Below are 14,171 nucleotides of genomic sequence, written 5' to 3'. Positions count from 1 at the left end.
CCCAGAACATCTTTGATTTATGTTCCTTGGTCTGTCAGAAACATACTGGTGTTCATGTGTTTCACCCACATTGTATGTGTCTCTGATCTATGTCACTTTCATCCAACATTAGGTTGTCATCCAGTGTCAAGGGGCGCACGGGTGCGCTGTGCAGAATTGCATCCCTTGGACATGCCAGAAACCTATGATTGTGGGTTCAAATCCCCAATTATGTTTCTAGGTTTGTCAGCACCATACCCGTGCTCATGGGTTTCACCGAAGTGGTAAACATCTGAGACCTACATCACTTTGGGCTTTCCTTCCACATTAAGCTGAAACGCCACAATATAACTGTAATACTGTTAAAAGTGGCATTACAACTCACTCACTCACTCCAGTGTTAAGACTGAAATACTTTTCCACTAACCACGAATTAAAGATGTCAGTTATCAGAAACCTTGGAAACGGGGGAATCTGATAGCACTAGGTCCATGTTTTGTAATTGTATATGATTTCATGAATTAGTACAAGGACATAATGATCATGCACTCATCTCTACCTACAGACTCAGTCTCCTGCCAAGTCAGCCACTAGCTCCCCCAGCAAGAGCGGCGAGTCATCGACTGAGAGTTCAGCCGAAGACGGCACTGAGGAAACCATGACGACAACTGTCACAACAACCGGTAGTGTGACCAACATCGTCACCACCATTTCATCGGAAGACAGCAGACCTGACTCAGGTCCCAGTTCCCCCCGGGGGTCAAGCCCCCTCCCCTCCACACCCAGTGAGAAAGCCGAGCGTCAAGATGGAGGTGACACACCCAAGTTCCGTTCCCCTCTGCTCCAGCAGCTGGTGGAGAACAAATCGTCCAGTAGTTCCTCTGACAGACCCAAGTTCAAGTCACCATTGCTGCAAAACCTCCTTGGCAAGAACAAGCTTGGTGCTAGGAACAATGAGGAGAAAACCGAAGAGAGGAAGATGGAGAGTTCTCTGGTGGTTAATGGGAAGCAAGGGTCTGATACTGTGATCAATTCTACGTGTGATACTGACACTAGCTCTGTGAAGGAGCAGCTGAAATATGATGATGCTAGTGATGAGGACAAAGATGTCGACACTTCCCAGAAAAGCGATGGGCGCAGAGACTCGACAGAACACATTGAGGACTTTCCTCTGGATGTAGCTGTGAAAGGCTCGACTGAGAGTGCTAGTGTCAATGACTTGCAGGAGAACAAAACTGAAGTTCCGTCAGCCACCGACTCTGGGATCCTCCTAGACTTAGGTACCAGCAGTTCCAGCCTAGCTCCCGGACCTGTCAACGGCATCTCTCATAACGGAGACGCCAAGGATCTGGTGGATTCAAGGTAGGGCATTCCGATGGATTCTTTGTATGAAGGATTCCTGATACTACTTTCCTCTTGTAATTTCCTCTAGATTTCATCAATATTACAGCAATAAGCAGAGGGACACTAGAAATGGGCTTCACACATACCCATTTCAGGAATCAAACCCGAGTTTTTGGAATAACAAGCAAACGCTTTAACCACTAAGCTACCCCATCGTCGTAAAAAATTCTCAAGCTCACAATGCAAACAATACACAATTCAAGGCAAGTTTGGAATTTCAGTTTGAATCTTTTATAAGCCTATTTGGGTTTGAGTTATGAACTGAAAAAGTATGCCCTTGTGATGTCTTATAAGACATGTACCCATCTACTTTTTCCTCCCATTGAATATTAATGTGTACATCTTCCAAGGCAAGAGAGTTAACTGACATCTAAAGTCCAGTTTCCACCCTTACCGAACTAGGCTAGTATTATGGAGTTTCATTTTGGCTGGACTAACGAGTCTATGCATAGTCCAATCAAAATCGGGATTTGAAACTTAGTGAAAGACAATTGCAATAGTTTCATGGTGCAGTTATTTTTCTATGCTTTTGTTATGACAAATAATAAACAAAAAACATAAGGAGGAATATTTCTGTTTGTCACATCCACACATTGTCATCCAGCCAGTTAGTGTTTACATAGATAATCCTCACATCCTTAAATTCACAAACCTGCTTCATCTGTCCCATCAAGCTGCTTACGTAACACTGTGCAGTCCAGACAAACTCCAGCCTTATCATGCTTATACAACTCCTGTTTGATAAACACGCTGCTCCAACCTTCTTTGTCAACAACAACACATGCACCTGAGAAAGAATTTGTTGATGTCAGCTTCTTTATTACATGGGTGGATCCAGAGTGGGGGATTAGGGGATTTTGGTTTTTTTGGTTTGGGTCCCCCTCCCATTTGAAAATGCTGAATCTTCCCTTGTATTATGAGAAACGTTTTAGAGTACATGTGCTTTCTCCTTCAGTTTTTTGTTTGTGTCTAACGCCACACTCAGCAATATTCCAGCTATGTGAAGGTGGTCTGTAAATAATAAAGCCTGGACCAGACAATCCAGGGATTGACATCATGAGCATCGTTCCACGTAATTGGGATACGATGACATGCATCAATCGAGTCAAAGACTTAACACATGCATCTGTTTCATGTTATGAATACACAATGCCTTTTAGAAAGTGGTCAAAAATGGAACAAATGTAATATTTGGGATAACACTTTCTTAGTGAAGTACAGATTCTAGTACTCTGTTTGAATCCACATGCATCTGTTGTTTAAAAAACACCTCTGACACTGTGTTAAGTTTTCATCACACCGCTCTCTTCTCATAAAAACTAACATGTGTGAAAGTAGCTTTGATCTTTGGTAATCTCAACAGGGTGTCACCAAGTTGTCCAGTAGATATCTCCTCCTCGTCCTCACCTGAAAAGATCTGTAGAAGTTATGGGTGGGCAGGAATTGATTCACTGTTTCCCACAGGGAAACCAACTCTAGAAAAGTTGTCCAGTAGATATATCCTCCTTGTCCTCACCTGAAAAGATCTGTAGAAGTTATGGGTGGGCAGGAATTGATTCACTGCTTCCCTCAGGGAAACCAACTCTGACCTAATCACTACTAATTAATTATCAGTGATATTAAAGCTATGTTGTGTGTTGGTGTCGCCACACAGGTGCATCAATAGTGGAGGACATAAGTGGGTTAAAATAGCATGATGTTCTAATATTAAAGGAGTTGTTTAGGACCGCATGTAAGTTAGAACCAGGGATAAAAATGTGACACTCAACACAGAAAGGCTGCAGTGTGCAGGAGTTATCATCCATATGCAGCGATAGAAATTGACACTTAAGTACTCACGGAAATGAAAAGAAACTGTTTTTTCGATCTCAGATTTTAAATAAATGCAGTTAATATACAAAATATGTAAATATGCAAACAGGTCAATTAGCATGATTAGTACTAATCATGCTAATTGGGCCTTGGCACAAATACAGCATATCAAAGGTTTTTATGTCTTTTTACACGTAAAAGTGTGTAAAAATATGAACAAAACAGACTATTGTGAAACTGAGCATAACCAGGTGTTTGTAGATCATGGACATTTTGGTGAATGTCCATGACCTATGACACCTTGACGACAGGTGAAAACAGGTGCTTGAAACCCACGTACATGTGATTTGTCAGTGGTTAGTGATTTGTGAGTGGCAATGTGGGATAGTGAATCATCGTCAAAATATCAGAACGTAAAAGTAACATATTCCCTTCTCAAACAACAACTTATATGTCATTATTATTATGTACATAAACATAGCTGTTAATTTTATTGTTGTTTTGATAACTTTTTTCCAGGCTAATTTGCATAATGCCTATAGCCTGTTTCTGCCATGTCAATTTGGACTTAGTTTTATTTTTGAATGTTGAAAGTGCCTACAAATTACCTCCTGTAAAGTACATTTTGTATTGAGCACTGAGATAAAACTAGCAAATCCAGACTAGTACTTTTCCAGTTGTTTTGTTATTTCGTATTTACATCTACGTAATGCTTTGTGTCAATTATTAAATCCAGCAAAACAGGTTTATTTCATTTCCATGAGTACTTTAGTCCTGTAGTCCTTGCCAAACTGCCCAATAGTTAAGGTGTCATTAGGACAAGTAGAAATATGCCATTTTAAGGGATTTGCTTTATGTTATCATTATAAGGACTAGTAGACTAAATCTGTTAGTTTCTACCACTGATATTTCAAGTTGTTTGTCACACATTTCATTCAATATGATCTGATGATAATACCATAGTAATTATTCAAACAGAACATAAATTAATTGGATGAGGTATTGAGTAAAAATGGTATAATTTGGTTGTTTGTCGTATTGACATACCTACTGACTTGAATGGCGAAATGTTTTTAGGAAACCGTTATGCCCTGGTATTTTCATAAGAGAGTGTTACTGTACACTGTGAGAAGCAATGAGGTAGACCAAACACCTGTATGCATGCTATATATATAACCAAATTTGGTTCATGTAATAAACAAAGAAATAATAGTCCATATTTCAACATGTTCAATATTAATTGTTTGATAAGCATTACTTAGACGTTAACGGATGACAAGAGAGACACAATTTATGGATAACAACTTCTTTGTTTACTTTAAATAAAGATGTTATCCATAAATTGTGTCTACCTTGTTCAATATCAAAACTGCTTAAAGATTGGTTCAAACTTTGTAGTTTTTTATTCAGATTGTTGATACACGTTGTAATTAACTTGGTGACTGGTATTTAGAATTTGTTACTCTTGGTCTACCTTCACTTAATTAAAGCGAACGTAAGAAAAAACAACTTTTTTTCCAGAATATTTCCCAAATTAAGTTTCTTTGAAAAAGTTACGTACTGGAATAAATGTGTGGTATTAAATAAATGCCAAATGATTTCTTCTTTCTATCATTTTCAAAGTTAATTACTGTAGCGACACAGGTACCAGTCGCATTGTTTTATTATTCAACAATGACAAGAGCAAGGTCACATGTATTATGTAAAAGTTCTCTCCAGACATTGTCATATTATTTCCTCGCTGTAACAACACTTTCCGTACCATGCTGTCTGTGGTAGTACACAGATAAAGTAGGGATTTATACCCAAAGTGTCAGTCTGCATGTAATGGACTGTCTAGAGTGATATAACAGTAAACACAGGTAGTAAGATTAGGAGAGCCTGGCCGTCATGCTTCACGCCTGGGTAACTAAACCACAGTCCCTCATGTGATGTGCTTTCAATGATAAGGCTTGGCCTATCCCATATGCTGACCTCATGGGATGTGGTCCACCGAGCACTCTCCCTCAACCTGCAGTGCAAGTCTAAATCAGGACCATAGACTAGAGCCTGTGAACTGTTTGCTTGCTAGCTTAACTAGGGACCGGTTGCAATGATACAGGAAGGCCTACTCGTGTAACAGTTGATAACTACATTGTCATGTACGACGTCTATCAAACCAGTTCACCTGGGGTCACGTTTTCCCGGGTAAGTTTACCTTGCTGGTTAGCTGGTAGTGAGTGTGCTTGGTGTGTGTTGGTACAGCCTATCACTATTCACCTGTAGATGGGACCACGTTAGCGGCACGCCCTGGAATATCTTAAGTTGGCTCAGGTAAATCGTAAGTCAGTCTCGAATGGTGGCTGTGATCGTCTGAAAGGAATCGATATGATATTGACGTATGCGTGGCCATATGGATTTCCTGGGAGGCATTGGTGTAAGGAGTGACTGAGTGACATTGATTGATATCTACACTGGTCAGTGTCGGGTTGGGTGACGAGACAGGCTGGAGGGTAGCTATGTCAGGTATGTACACATGTGACTGTCCCCTGATTGTTGGATGTACGAGGTGCTGTGGTGTATCAGTTGCGTGCTCAGTGAATGTCATTGTGTACACTGAGTGATGAATGGCCTTGATTCATGGTTATTAGAAGCTTTATTACTCTCCCGGCATGAATTTTGAATCTTCATAAGGCCTTCGGTGTGAGGTTGGTATCATTTAGTGTTGCTGTTGTGAACATTTATGGCTCCTCGTGTAGACTTCATGTTTCAATGTTTCAGAGCTGTGATATTAAACAGTGACCTAGTTTGTTTGTGTCGCCTGAAGATAGAGAAATCTGTTTGTGTCGTCTGAAGATAGAGAAATAATTTTGTGTCGTCTGAAGATAGAGAAATCAGTTTGTGTCGTCTGAAGATAGAGAAATCAGTTTGTTGCGGTATCTTTTTAGTGGACAGCCATGTTGCCAGCAGGATGAATGGAGTTCAGTGATACCGTCTTTTATGCAGAACAAAACTTGAGATTGCAGCATATGTGACATCGTCATGTCAGACTTGATGAGGAGGTTTGATTGATTTGTCCTGTATTTTTTGTACCATTTAGATGAATTACAAGCTATGTCTTGAAAACAAACTCATTGTGTCTGTGCTACCCAGATCAGAAACTCCACTCATTCTATATAGGGCTGCAGCGATACACTGTAAGAGAAAGCTCCTGCCAGGATCCACCTTTCTTTCGAAAACTGAACGTACAATTTATTGAATGTGATCTCAAGGTAACTCAGAGGAATTTTGACACCTTTATGGTAACATGAGACAATGTGAAGGTTTGCGATGACTCTGTGCAGTATGGCCTGTACAAGGAAGTAGTGAGTGTTTTACCTGTGACCTATGCTTCGCTCTGTTCTGGAGAGTGTGATAAGTCATCTGTGGAGGGTTATGTCATGCACAGCTCCTACTGTCCTGGCTGTGCAGCTGGGTGATTAGGCCTGGGAGTTCAGGGTATAATCGGCTTATGGAAGGGATTACCATAGTCACTGTATTAAGCACCCTGCTCCAATAAGTGCCCTGCTCAAATAAGTGTCTAACTCCAGTAAGCACCCCCAGGGCTTGGAAAATTGATTTAACCCAACTTGTCCTGCAGGGCGGTTAGAAAATATTTTTACTAGTCCTACAATATTTTCTCTTGCCCTGTTAAATTTTAAAAACTTTGATGTTCTCAGTTATTTTTTATGGCTGACAGTACAAAATCTCCACCATCTACATTCAACTCAACCCATTCAAACTCACTCAACCAACATCTTGCGCAATTCTTTTCTTTTACTAGTCATACTGTTTTCGAGAAATGTTTCTTTCTTCGGCCTGTTTTTTTTATTAAATCATGTTTTTTGTCCTTAACCCCACCATTACAGATTCAAAACTTCCATATGCTATGTCAGCTATTTCCCTCACAAAATCAATCATCAGCTGTTTGCTATCACTTTGACATTTGAGAGTCCGTAACGAGTCTCTTGGAACCAAACTAAGAAATTTAATTATCTCCCTTAAACAACTAGTTTTGAAACCTGCTGTGCAAACACAATTCCTGTCTATTTCTGTAACAGATAGTTAAAATATGTGTACTTGCCTGGCAGGACGAACGTTTCTTCAATTCTTTCTTGCCCTGCTCATGCTGCCACTCGTCAATACAAGCAGACGAGTTGATTTTTTTAAGCCTTCTCCCCCACCCAATGTTGACCAATTTGTAAGTAATCCTTATAAGATTATTTAGACTGAAAATTTACACAACAGTCCAAATTTTCTTGGTTGTTTGACCCGTGAAGATCCGGGGTAGAATAGGTCTTCAGCAACCCATGCTTGCTGTAAAAGGCGACTATGCTTGTTGTAAGAGGCGACTAACGGGATCGGGTGGTCAGGCTTGCTGACTTGGTTAATGCATGTCATCAATCCCAGGATGAAATAGCAGGATGAAAATATGTGTATTAGCGATGCTCTCGCCCTCATATATAATTGCAGTTCATCTTTTGAGAAATATTCATTTAAAAGGGGGGTAAAAAAATGAAATGTGAAAGGACACCTCAAGGAAATATGACCCCAGTGATCATTCCAAGCCATAATCAGCAGGGAGGGAAATTAACCAAGAATGTCTACTAGCCTGGATAGTGATAACGTAGCAATACCCCCAAAATTGTTTGAAATTCTACTAGAGCTTAGGATACCAAAACATTGACAAAAATTATCTCGCCTAGTGCTTATTTCCATGCCTGAGGCAGCTTCCCATGACCCTTTGCGGGTGTAAGAGTTTACTAATAAGGTTTGGCCAGTTAGTTTGTGACCTTGTCATACTCCAATGGCGTGATTGTTGATCATATTACCTGTTTGATATAGCTAAGATATTGCTGACTTGCATAAAACAACACTCACTCATTTATTGGGATGTTTAAAAGACTTCAAATGTATGAATTAAACAGAATTAATACTTGATGACGTTCATAGGACCGAGACGCCACTTCACCATATGATGCTAAGCATCTGATTTGTCAAATCTTCCCCAGTGAGGGGGGTCCTTACAATAATGCCAATGTTGCCCCATGTTAACAGTAAATATGTCCCCAGTAGGAACTGCTACAGTTGTAAACGGTATGGAGACGGTTAAGCTGGCCTGTGTAGACACATGCTTGACATTGTTGATAATGCAAACAGCCTCTCAAACACTGAGTTTGCTGGCGACACATATGGGGCCGGTCCAGGATTTATTGTGTAGTGGTGGTTGTGGACAGACACACTGACCAAACATGTCTGTTGAAAATATTGGATTGAGGGTAATCAGTTATAATCAGATATGGTATTCCCAGACTTAGCATGTTGCTGCAAGGTATGTGCACATTAATGTAAGGAATAAAACCAATCTCAGTTTGCTTGGCGGGGGTTTGGGTTATGTTCATACGATATAATTACTTATTTTTGTGGACCTGTGGAGATCCTGGGTAGAATAGGTCTTCAGCAACCCATGCTTGCTGTAAAAGGCGACTATGCTTGTCGTAAGAGACGACTAACGGGATCAGGTGGTCAGGCTTGCTGATTTGGTGGGTGATGCATGTCATCGTATCCAAATTGTGTACATTGATGCTCACGATGTTAATCACTGGATTATCTGGTCGAGACTCAATTATTTCCCGACCCTGTGGGGCGGTCGGATAGCCTTATGGTTAAAGCGTCACGCTGAAGATGTTCGATTTGATTCCAGACATGGGTACAATGCGTGAAGCCCATTTCTAGTGTCCCCCACTGAGATATTGCTTGAATATTGCTCAAAGCGTAAAACCTTACTCACTCACTCACTCCAGACCGCTGTCATGAATGCTGGAATATTGCTGAGTGCGTTGTTAAACAACAAACAAACAAACTTACATTTGTGAGCACATTTGACAGATTTGTTGTGCCAGGATGTTAAGCCAGAGAATGGTTGTTTCATGTCAAGGCTAATGTAGGCTTTGCAGCTGTGAAGTTGAAAGTGATTGTAACATGTATTTGCTTGTTACGATCTCCCTGTGCACTAACGATGTACATGCAGGTTCTTGCTATGGTAGGGTAGCGTTAAAGCGTTTGCTCGTCACACTGAAGACCTGGTTTCGATTCCTCATAATGTGAAGCCCATTTTGGTGTCTTAATTCGTGATATTGCTGGAATATTGCTAAAAGCGGCCAAAAACCATACTCACTCATTCTTGCTATGGTACATACAAGTTTGCATATCTGACATTTGATAGATGGTGTTTGCTTTACTTAGATACCATAGGCAGATATTCGTATTGTGGGGCAGAAGTTTGACATTACAATTGAGCAAGTTCTGGCACAAATTCTTGACGTGTATCTCAGTGACCCAGTGGGACCTAGGGTGGAGGAATCTCTCTCTCTCTCTCTCTCTCTCTCATATTTGGGAGCACCTGAGGCAAAAACTATTTCAACTAAGTAAAGATTTGAAATGTAAAGAAAAAGTTTGTTTGTCACAGGGCATGAAGGTTTCAGTGAAACAACATGACAGCAAATATTTAACATGTGTCATCCATAGATAGTTGTATGGGGACATCGATGAGTGGAATTATTGCTTTTCGAGGATAGACAATATGAAAGAATAATCATGTAATGTTGCCATCTGGTTTGGTTTGCAAGGGAAAGAGGTTGGGACTGCTTCTGTACTTTGGGCTGTGAGAGTTTATTTTGCGTTGCAGATGTTTCCAGTAATTTTCGTTTTTGTATATTTGTTTGATGTTTAGCGCCGCACTCAGCAATATTCCATGGTAGTCTGTAAATAATCAAGTGTGGATCAGAATCCAGTGATTGAGCATCGATCTACGCAATTGGGATACAATGATATACAGCAATCCTGTTAGTTGCCTCTTACCACAAGCATAGTCGTGTGTCAAGTAATGATGCCTTAGGTGTGTCATGGTACGCCTATCTAGTGTACCAATGCATTTAACGAGACAAGTTTGTGCTGGTTTTTTTCATGAACTTCCCCTTGTTCAGTGTGGCAGGGCAAAGCCGAAGGTTGCTCTATATATCGTTGGTGTTAACTTCACATGACTGGTTAGTTTAGACTCCTTATTGTTTGTTATGCAATCAGATTCAGCTTTTTGTTTTGCAATAGGCTGTGAATAGTACTCACCTGAGGGCCCCATTCCACAAGGTAACTACCATACTTGAACGTAGACTTACGACAGTCGTAGTGACCCGTGAAGATCCGGGTAGAGAATAAGTCTTCAGCAACCCATGCTTGTTGCAAGAGGCAACTAATGGGATAGGGTGGTAAGGCTCGCTGAGTTGGTTGATGCATATCATCGTATCCCAAATGCGTAGATCGATGCTCAGGATGTCCATCACTGGATTGTCTGGTCCAGACTCGATAATTTACAGACCGCCATCACATAGATGGAATATTGCTGAGTGCAGCGTTAAACAACACAAAAACAATCGTAGCACTATGATCTCTTTGTGGAACAGGGCAAAGCAGGTTATTGCATAAATTTGTAAATGTTACTTTTTTAAAAAAAGATTCTACCAGCATGAATCAATACATAGGTAGCATATGGTGTATTGTATCTCCAGTTGTCAATTTGCAATACATGACTACGTCGGTGACAGCAGGCCGGTTCTGGCATATGGAGCCAAGTGATAGGAAGCAACTATATAGGGATAGGAAGTGGCTAAATAGGGATAGGAAGCAACCATATAGGGATAGGAAGCAACTATATAGGGATAGGAAGCATATATATAGGGATGGGAAGCAACCATATAGGGATAGGAAGCATATATAGGGATAGGAAGCAACTATATAGGGATAGGAAGCAACTAGATAGGGATAGGAAGCATATATATAGGGATGGGAAGCAACTATATAGGGATAGGAAGCATATATAGGGATAGGAAGCAACTATATAGGGATAGGAAGCAACTAGATAGGGATAGGAAGCAACTATATAGGGATGGGAAGCATATATATAGGGATGGGAAGCAACTATATAGGGATAGGAAGCAACTATATAGGGATGGGAAGCGGCTATATAGGGATGGGAAGCAACTATATAGGGATGGGAAGCAACTATATAGGGATAGGAAGCAACTATATAGGGATAGGAAGCAACTATATAGGGATAGGAAGCATATATATAGGGATGGGAAGCAACTATATAGGGATAGGAAGCATATATAGGGATAGGAAGCAACTATATAGGGATAGGAAGCAACTATATAGGGATAGGAAGCATATATATAGGGATGGGAAGCAACTATATAGGGATAGGAAGCATATATAGGGATAGGAAGCAACTATATAGGGATAGGAAGCAACTAGATAGGGATAGGAAGCAACTATATAGGGATGGGAAGCATATATATAGGGATGGGAAGCAACTATATAGGGATGGGAAGCAACTATATAGGGATGGGAAGCGGCTATATAGGGATGGGAAGCAACTATATAGGGATAGGAAGCAACTATATAGGGATAGGAAGCATATACATAGGGATAGGAAGCAACCATATAGGGATAGGAAGCAACTATATAGGGATAGGAAGCATATATATAGGGATGGGAAGCAACTATATAGGGATAGGAAGCATATATAGGGATAGGAAGCAACTATATAGGTATAGGAAGCGGCTATATAGGGATGGGAAGCAAATATATAGGGATAGGAGGTACAGTGGTTGTAGTGTTAGGATAATACTTATAATGGTAACCTGAAGATAAAGTTGGGATGGATGTGCCAAGACCAAATACTGAAATAGCATAAGCCACAATGTACCCTGATGGTCACCGCCTGTGCCAAAAACCTTTGAGATTATTTGCCCCAATTTTGGCTCTCAGCATCATTTTCAGTATTTATTGTATTTGCTAATACTAGCTGAGCTTGCTGGACCAAACAGAATTTTACTAGACTCAGGTTTCAGACTCGCACACTGTAGTCCCTGGTTTGACTGGTCTAGACACAAGGACACTTGCAGGCTTGTCAGATTGGTGTAACAATTCCTCCGATTAACGGGGTACATTGCCCATGAAATAAGACATACAGTCGTGCCCCGCTTATACGGACTTCAGATATCCGGAAACCTCGGTTCCCGGACGATTTTCATTCTAAACGAAATAATTACTATATAAATTTGCCCGTATATCCGGAAATTCAGTTTCCGGAACCGGACGGTCATTTTCACACACAAAACACTGAAATGCACTCAAAATTGTCGCACTTATCCGGACAGTACACTTCCGCTGGTGGTAATATATTTGATTCGTGAGAAGTCAATTAACCAGTGACACTGAGTTACGTTTGAGACGAGCTTGTTTATTGTACATGTAATCCCCTTCGATAAATATGGCGTCTGTGGAGGTCAGAGGTCTATATCAGTCAGTCAGTCAGGTCAGAGGTCAAAGTTGAACTTCATTACGTATTACGAGAACATTACGAGGCATTGTTTTATATCTAGGGATTAAGATTACCTTGTGTATTTTCTCGTAAACTAAGCCGGAAACAGCAATCAGCTGTACACACGTTTTCTTGGAATCGACCGGTGATTCGGTAAAGACACACCCAATGATATAACTTTATAGGATTTTTATGCAAGGATCGACAACAATTGTATCTGAAACTATTTTTTTTTTATCAGGAATAATATATTCCATTATTTTCTTAATTATATGCAGCCTTTACTAAACGTATTTAAAATAATAATAACCATAAGCGAAGCAGCTGATCGCTATTCTCGGGTATTATTTTTTACATGGAACCAGTCTGACCAGTCACCGTCAAGGCTCACGCGCACGTGAAATTGTGATCGCGAGAATTTCATGTTGACATAGAATCGTCAAACAAAAACAAATATGACTTTTAACGAATCAAAGTATGTCATCTATGATATATGTATCCATTCTCTGTCAACTAAAGTTCGTTTCAAGGCGTCAATAGCGGTATTCTTACCGTGGTTGCTGTTAATAACGGTGAGTTGTGCGATCTTCCGATCGCTTCACACACGATTTCGCCGAAATTAATAAAAACAATATGTATAAGGAATTTTGTCATGAGTTGCATAATTGAAGGGAAGTAACCCTTCCAGTAAGAAGCTGGTTTCAGTTATACGGAAATTCGTTTATACGGACGAATTGTGAAATGACGCAAGTGTCCGTATAAACGAGGCACGACTGTATTGAAGAAATACGATTTGTCAGTTATTGGGTAATTTAAACCTGAAATGTCCACAGGAATATGACAGTAATGCTGCTGATTTGGGTATAACCCCTGTCCTCTTTTGATTCACCCTGAATTTACGATGTGTGGCATACCATATTTCCCCTGTTAGACATCGGAGCTTCATGACACGCCGGATCATATGCTGTCAAAACTCGCAAGCCAAGCATCTAATAGACCATGGGTCTCTTATACTGTGATATGTTGGTGATTTAAGATGACTGTTTCTTGCAAATGTATCCTCTGTATGACTGAGAATTTGAGATAGTGTAAGGTAGTGCATTGCCACTGTGCTAGGCCTGTTATAGACGCCCAGGACTGTTAGAAGAAATATGGTATTTTCCTGCATTGATTAATAATATGACTATTTGTGTTATGCCGGTGAACATGACCATGTAGATTGTGATGGGCTATTTATGGTATATGATTGTCTTTTCAGCATTAGTATGAAATCAGTGGAGAGTGTGACAGCCTCCATGAACGATGGCATGACAGAGAGCGGACTGGTCACCTCACAGAACGACTTTGAGGAAATCATCGACCTGTCGGTTACCAATAGCAACAAGAACATCCAGCTGAACTGCGGGCAGGAGTCTAGGGGAGACAACTCTGAGGATCTTCTCAACTTTAACAACCTTGATGGTGCCAGTGAGGATAACACCAACAGAACACCATTAATTGCTTTTGAAGAAAACTCAGCAGCCAGACAAGATGTCACAGGTAGGCAGACAGAATAGGAATAGTGTAGATAATTTCG

At 40.5% G+C, this 14,171-nt stretch overlaps 1 protein-coding gene across 15 annotated transcripts in view; it reads left to right on the top strand.

Annotated features, from left to right (window-relative positions):
- Positions 1–14,171, top strand: part of LOC139474400 (ensconsin-like) — a 73,420-nt gene that overhangs the window by 54,592 nt on the left and 4,657 nt on the right. For all 15 annotated transcript variants that reach the window (XM_071257395.1, XM_071257394.1, XM_071257397.1 and 12 more), the window contains 2 exons: positions 545–1,341; positions 13,854–14,134. In XM_071257395.1, coding sequence (XP_071113496.1) covers positions 545–1,341; positions 13,854–14,134 — 1,078 coding nt within the window. The remainder of the gene's footprint in view (positions 1–544; positions 1,342–13,853; positions 14,135–14,171) is intronic.

The sequence above is a fragment of the Haliotis cracherodii genome, unplaced genomic scaffold (genome assembly GCF_022045235.1).
Source record: "Haliotis cracherodii isolate W230 unplaced genomic scaffold, xgHalCrac1.p SCAF_3, whole genome shotgun sequence".
Taxonomy (NCBI): domain Eukaryota; kingdom Metazoa; phylum Mollusca; class Gastropoda; order Lepetellida; family Haliotidae; genus Haliotis; species Haliotis cracherodii.
The sequence above is the reverse complement of the archived record's forward strand: the minus strand, read 5'-3'. Positions and strand labels throughout refer to the sequence as shown.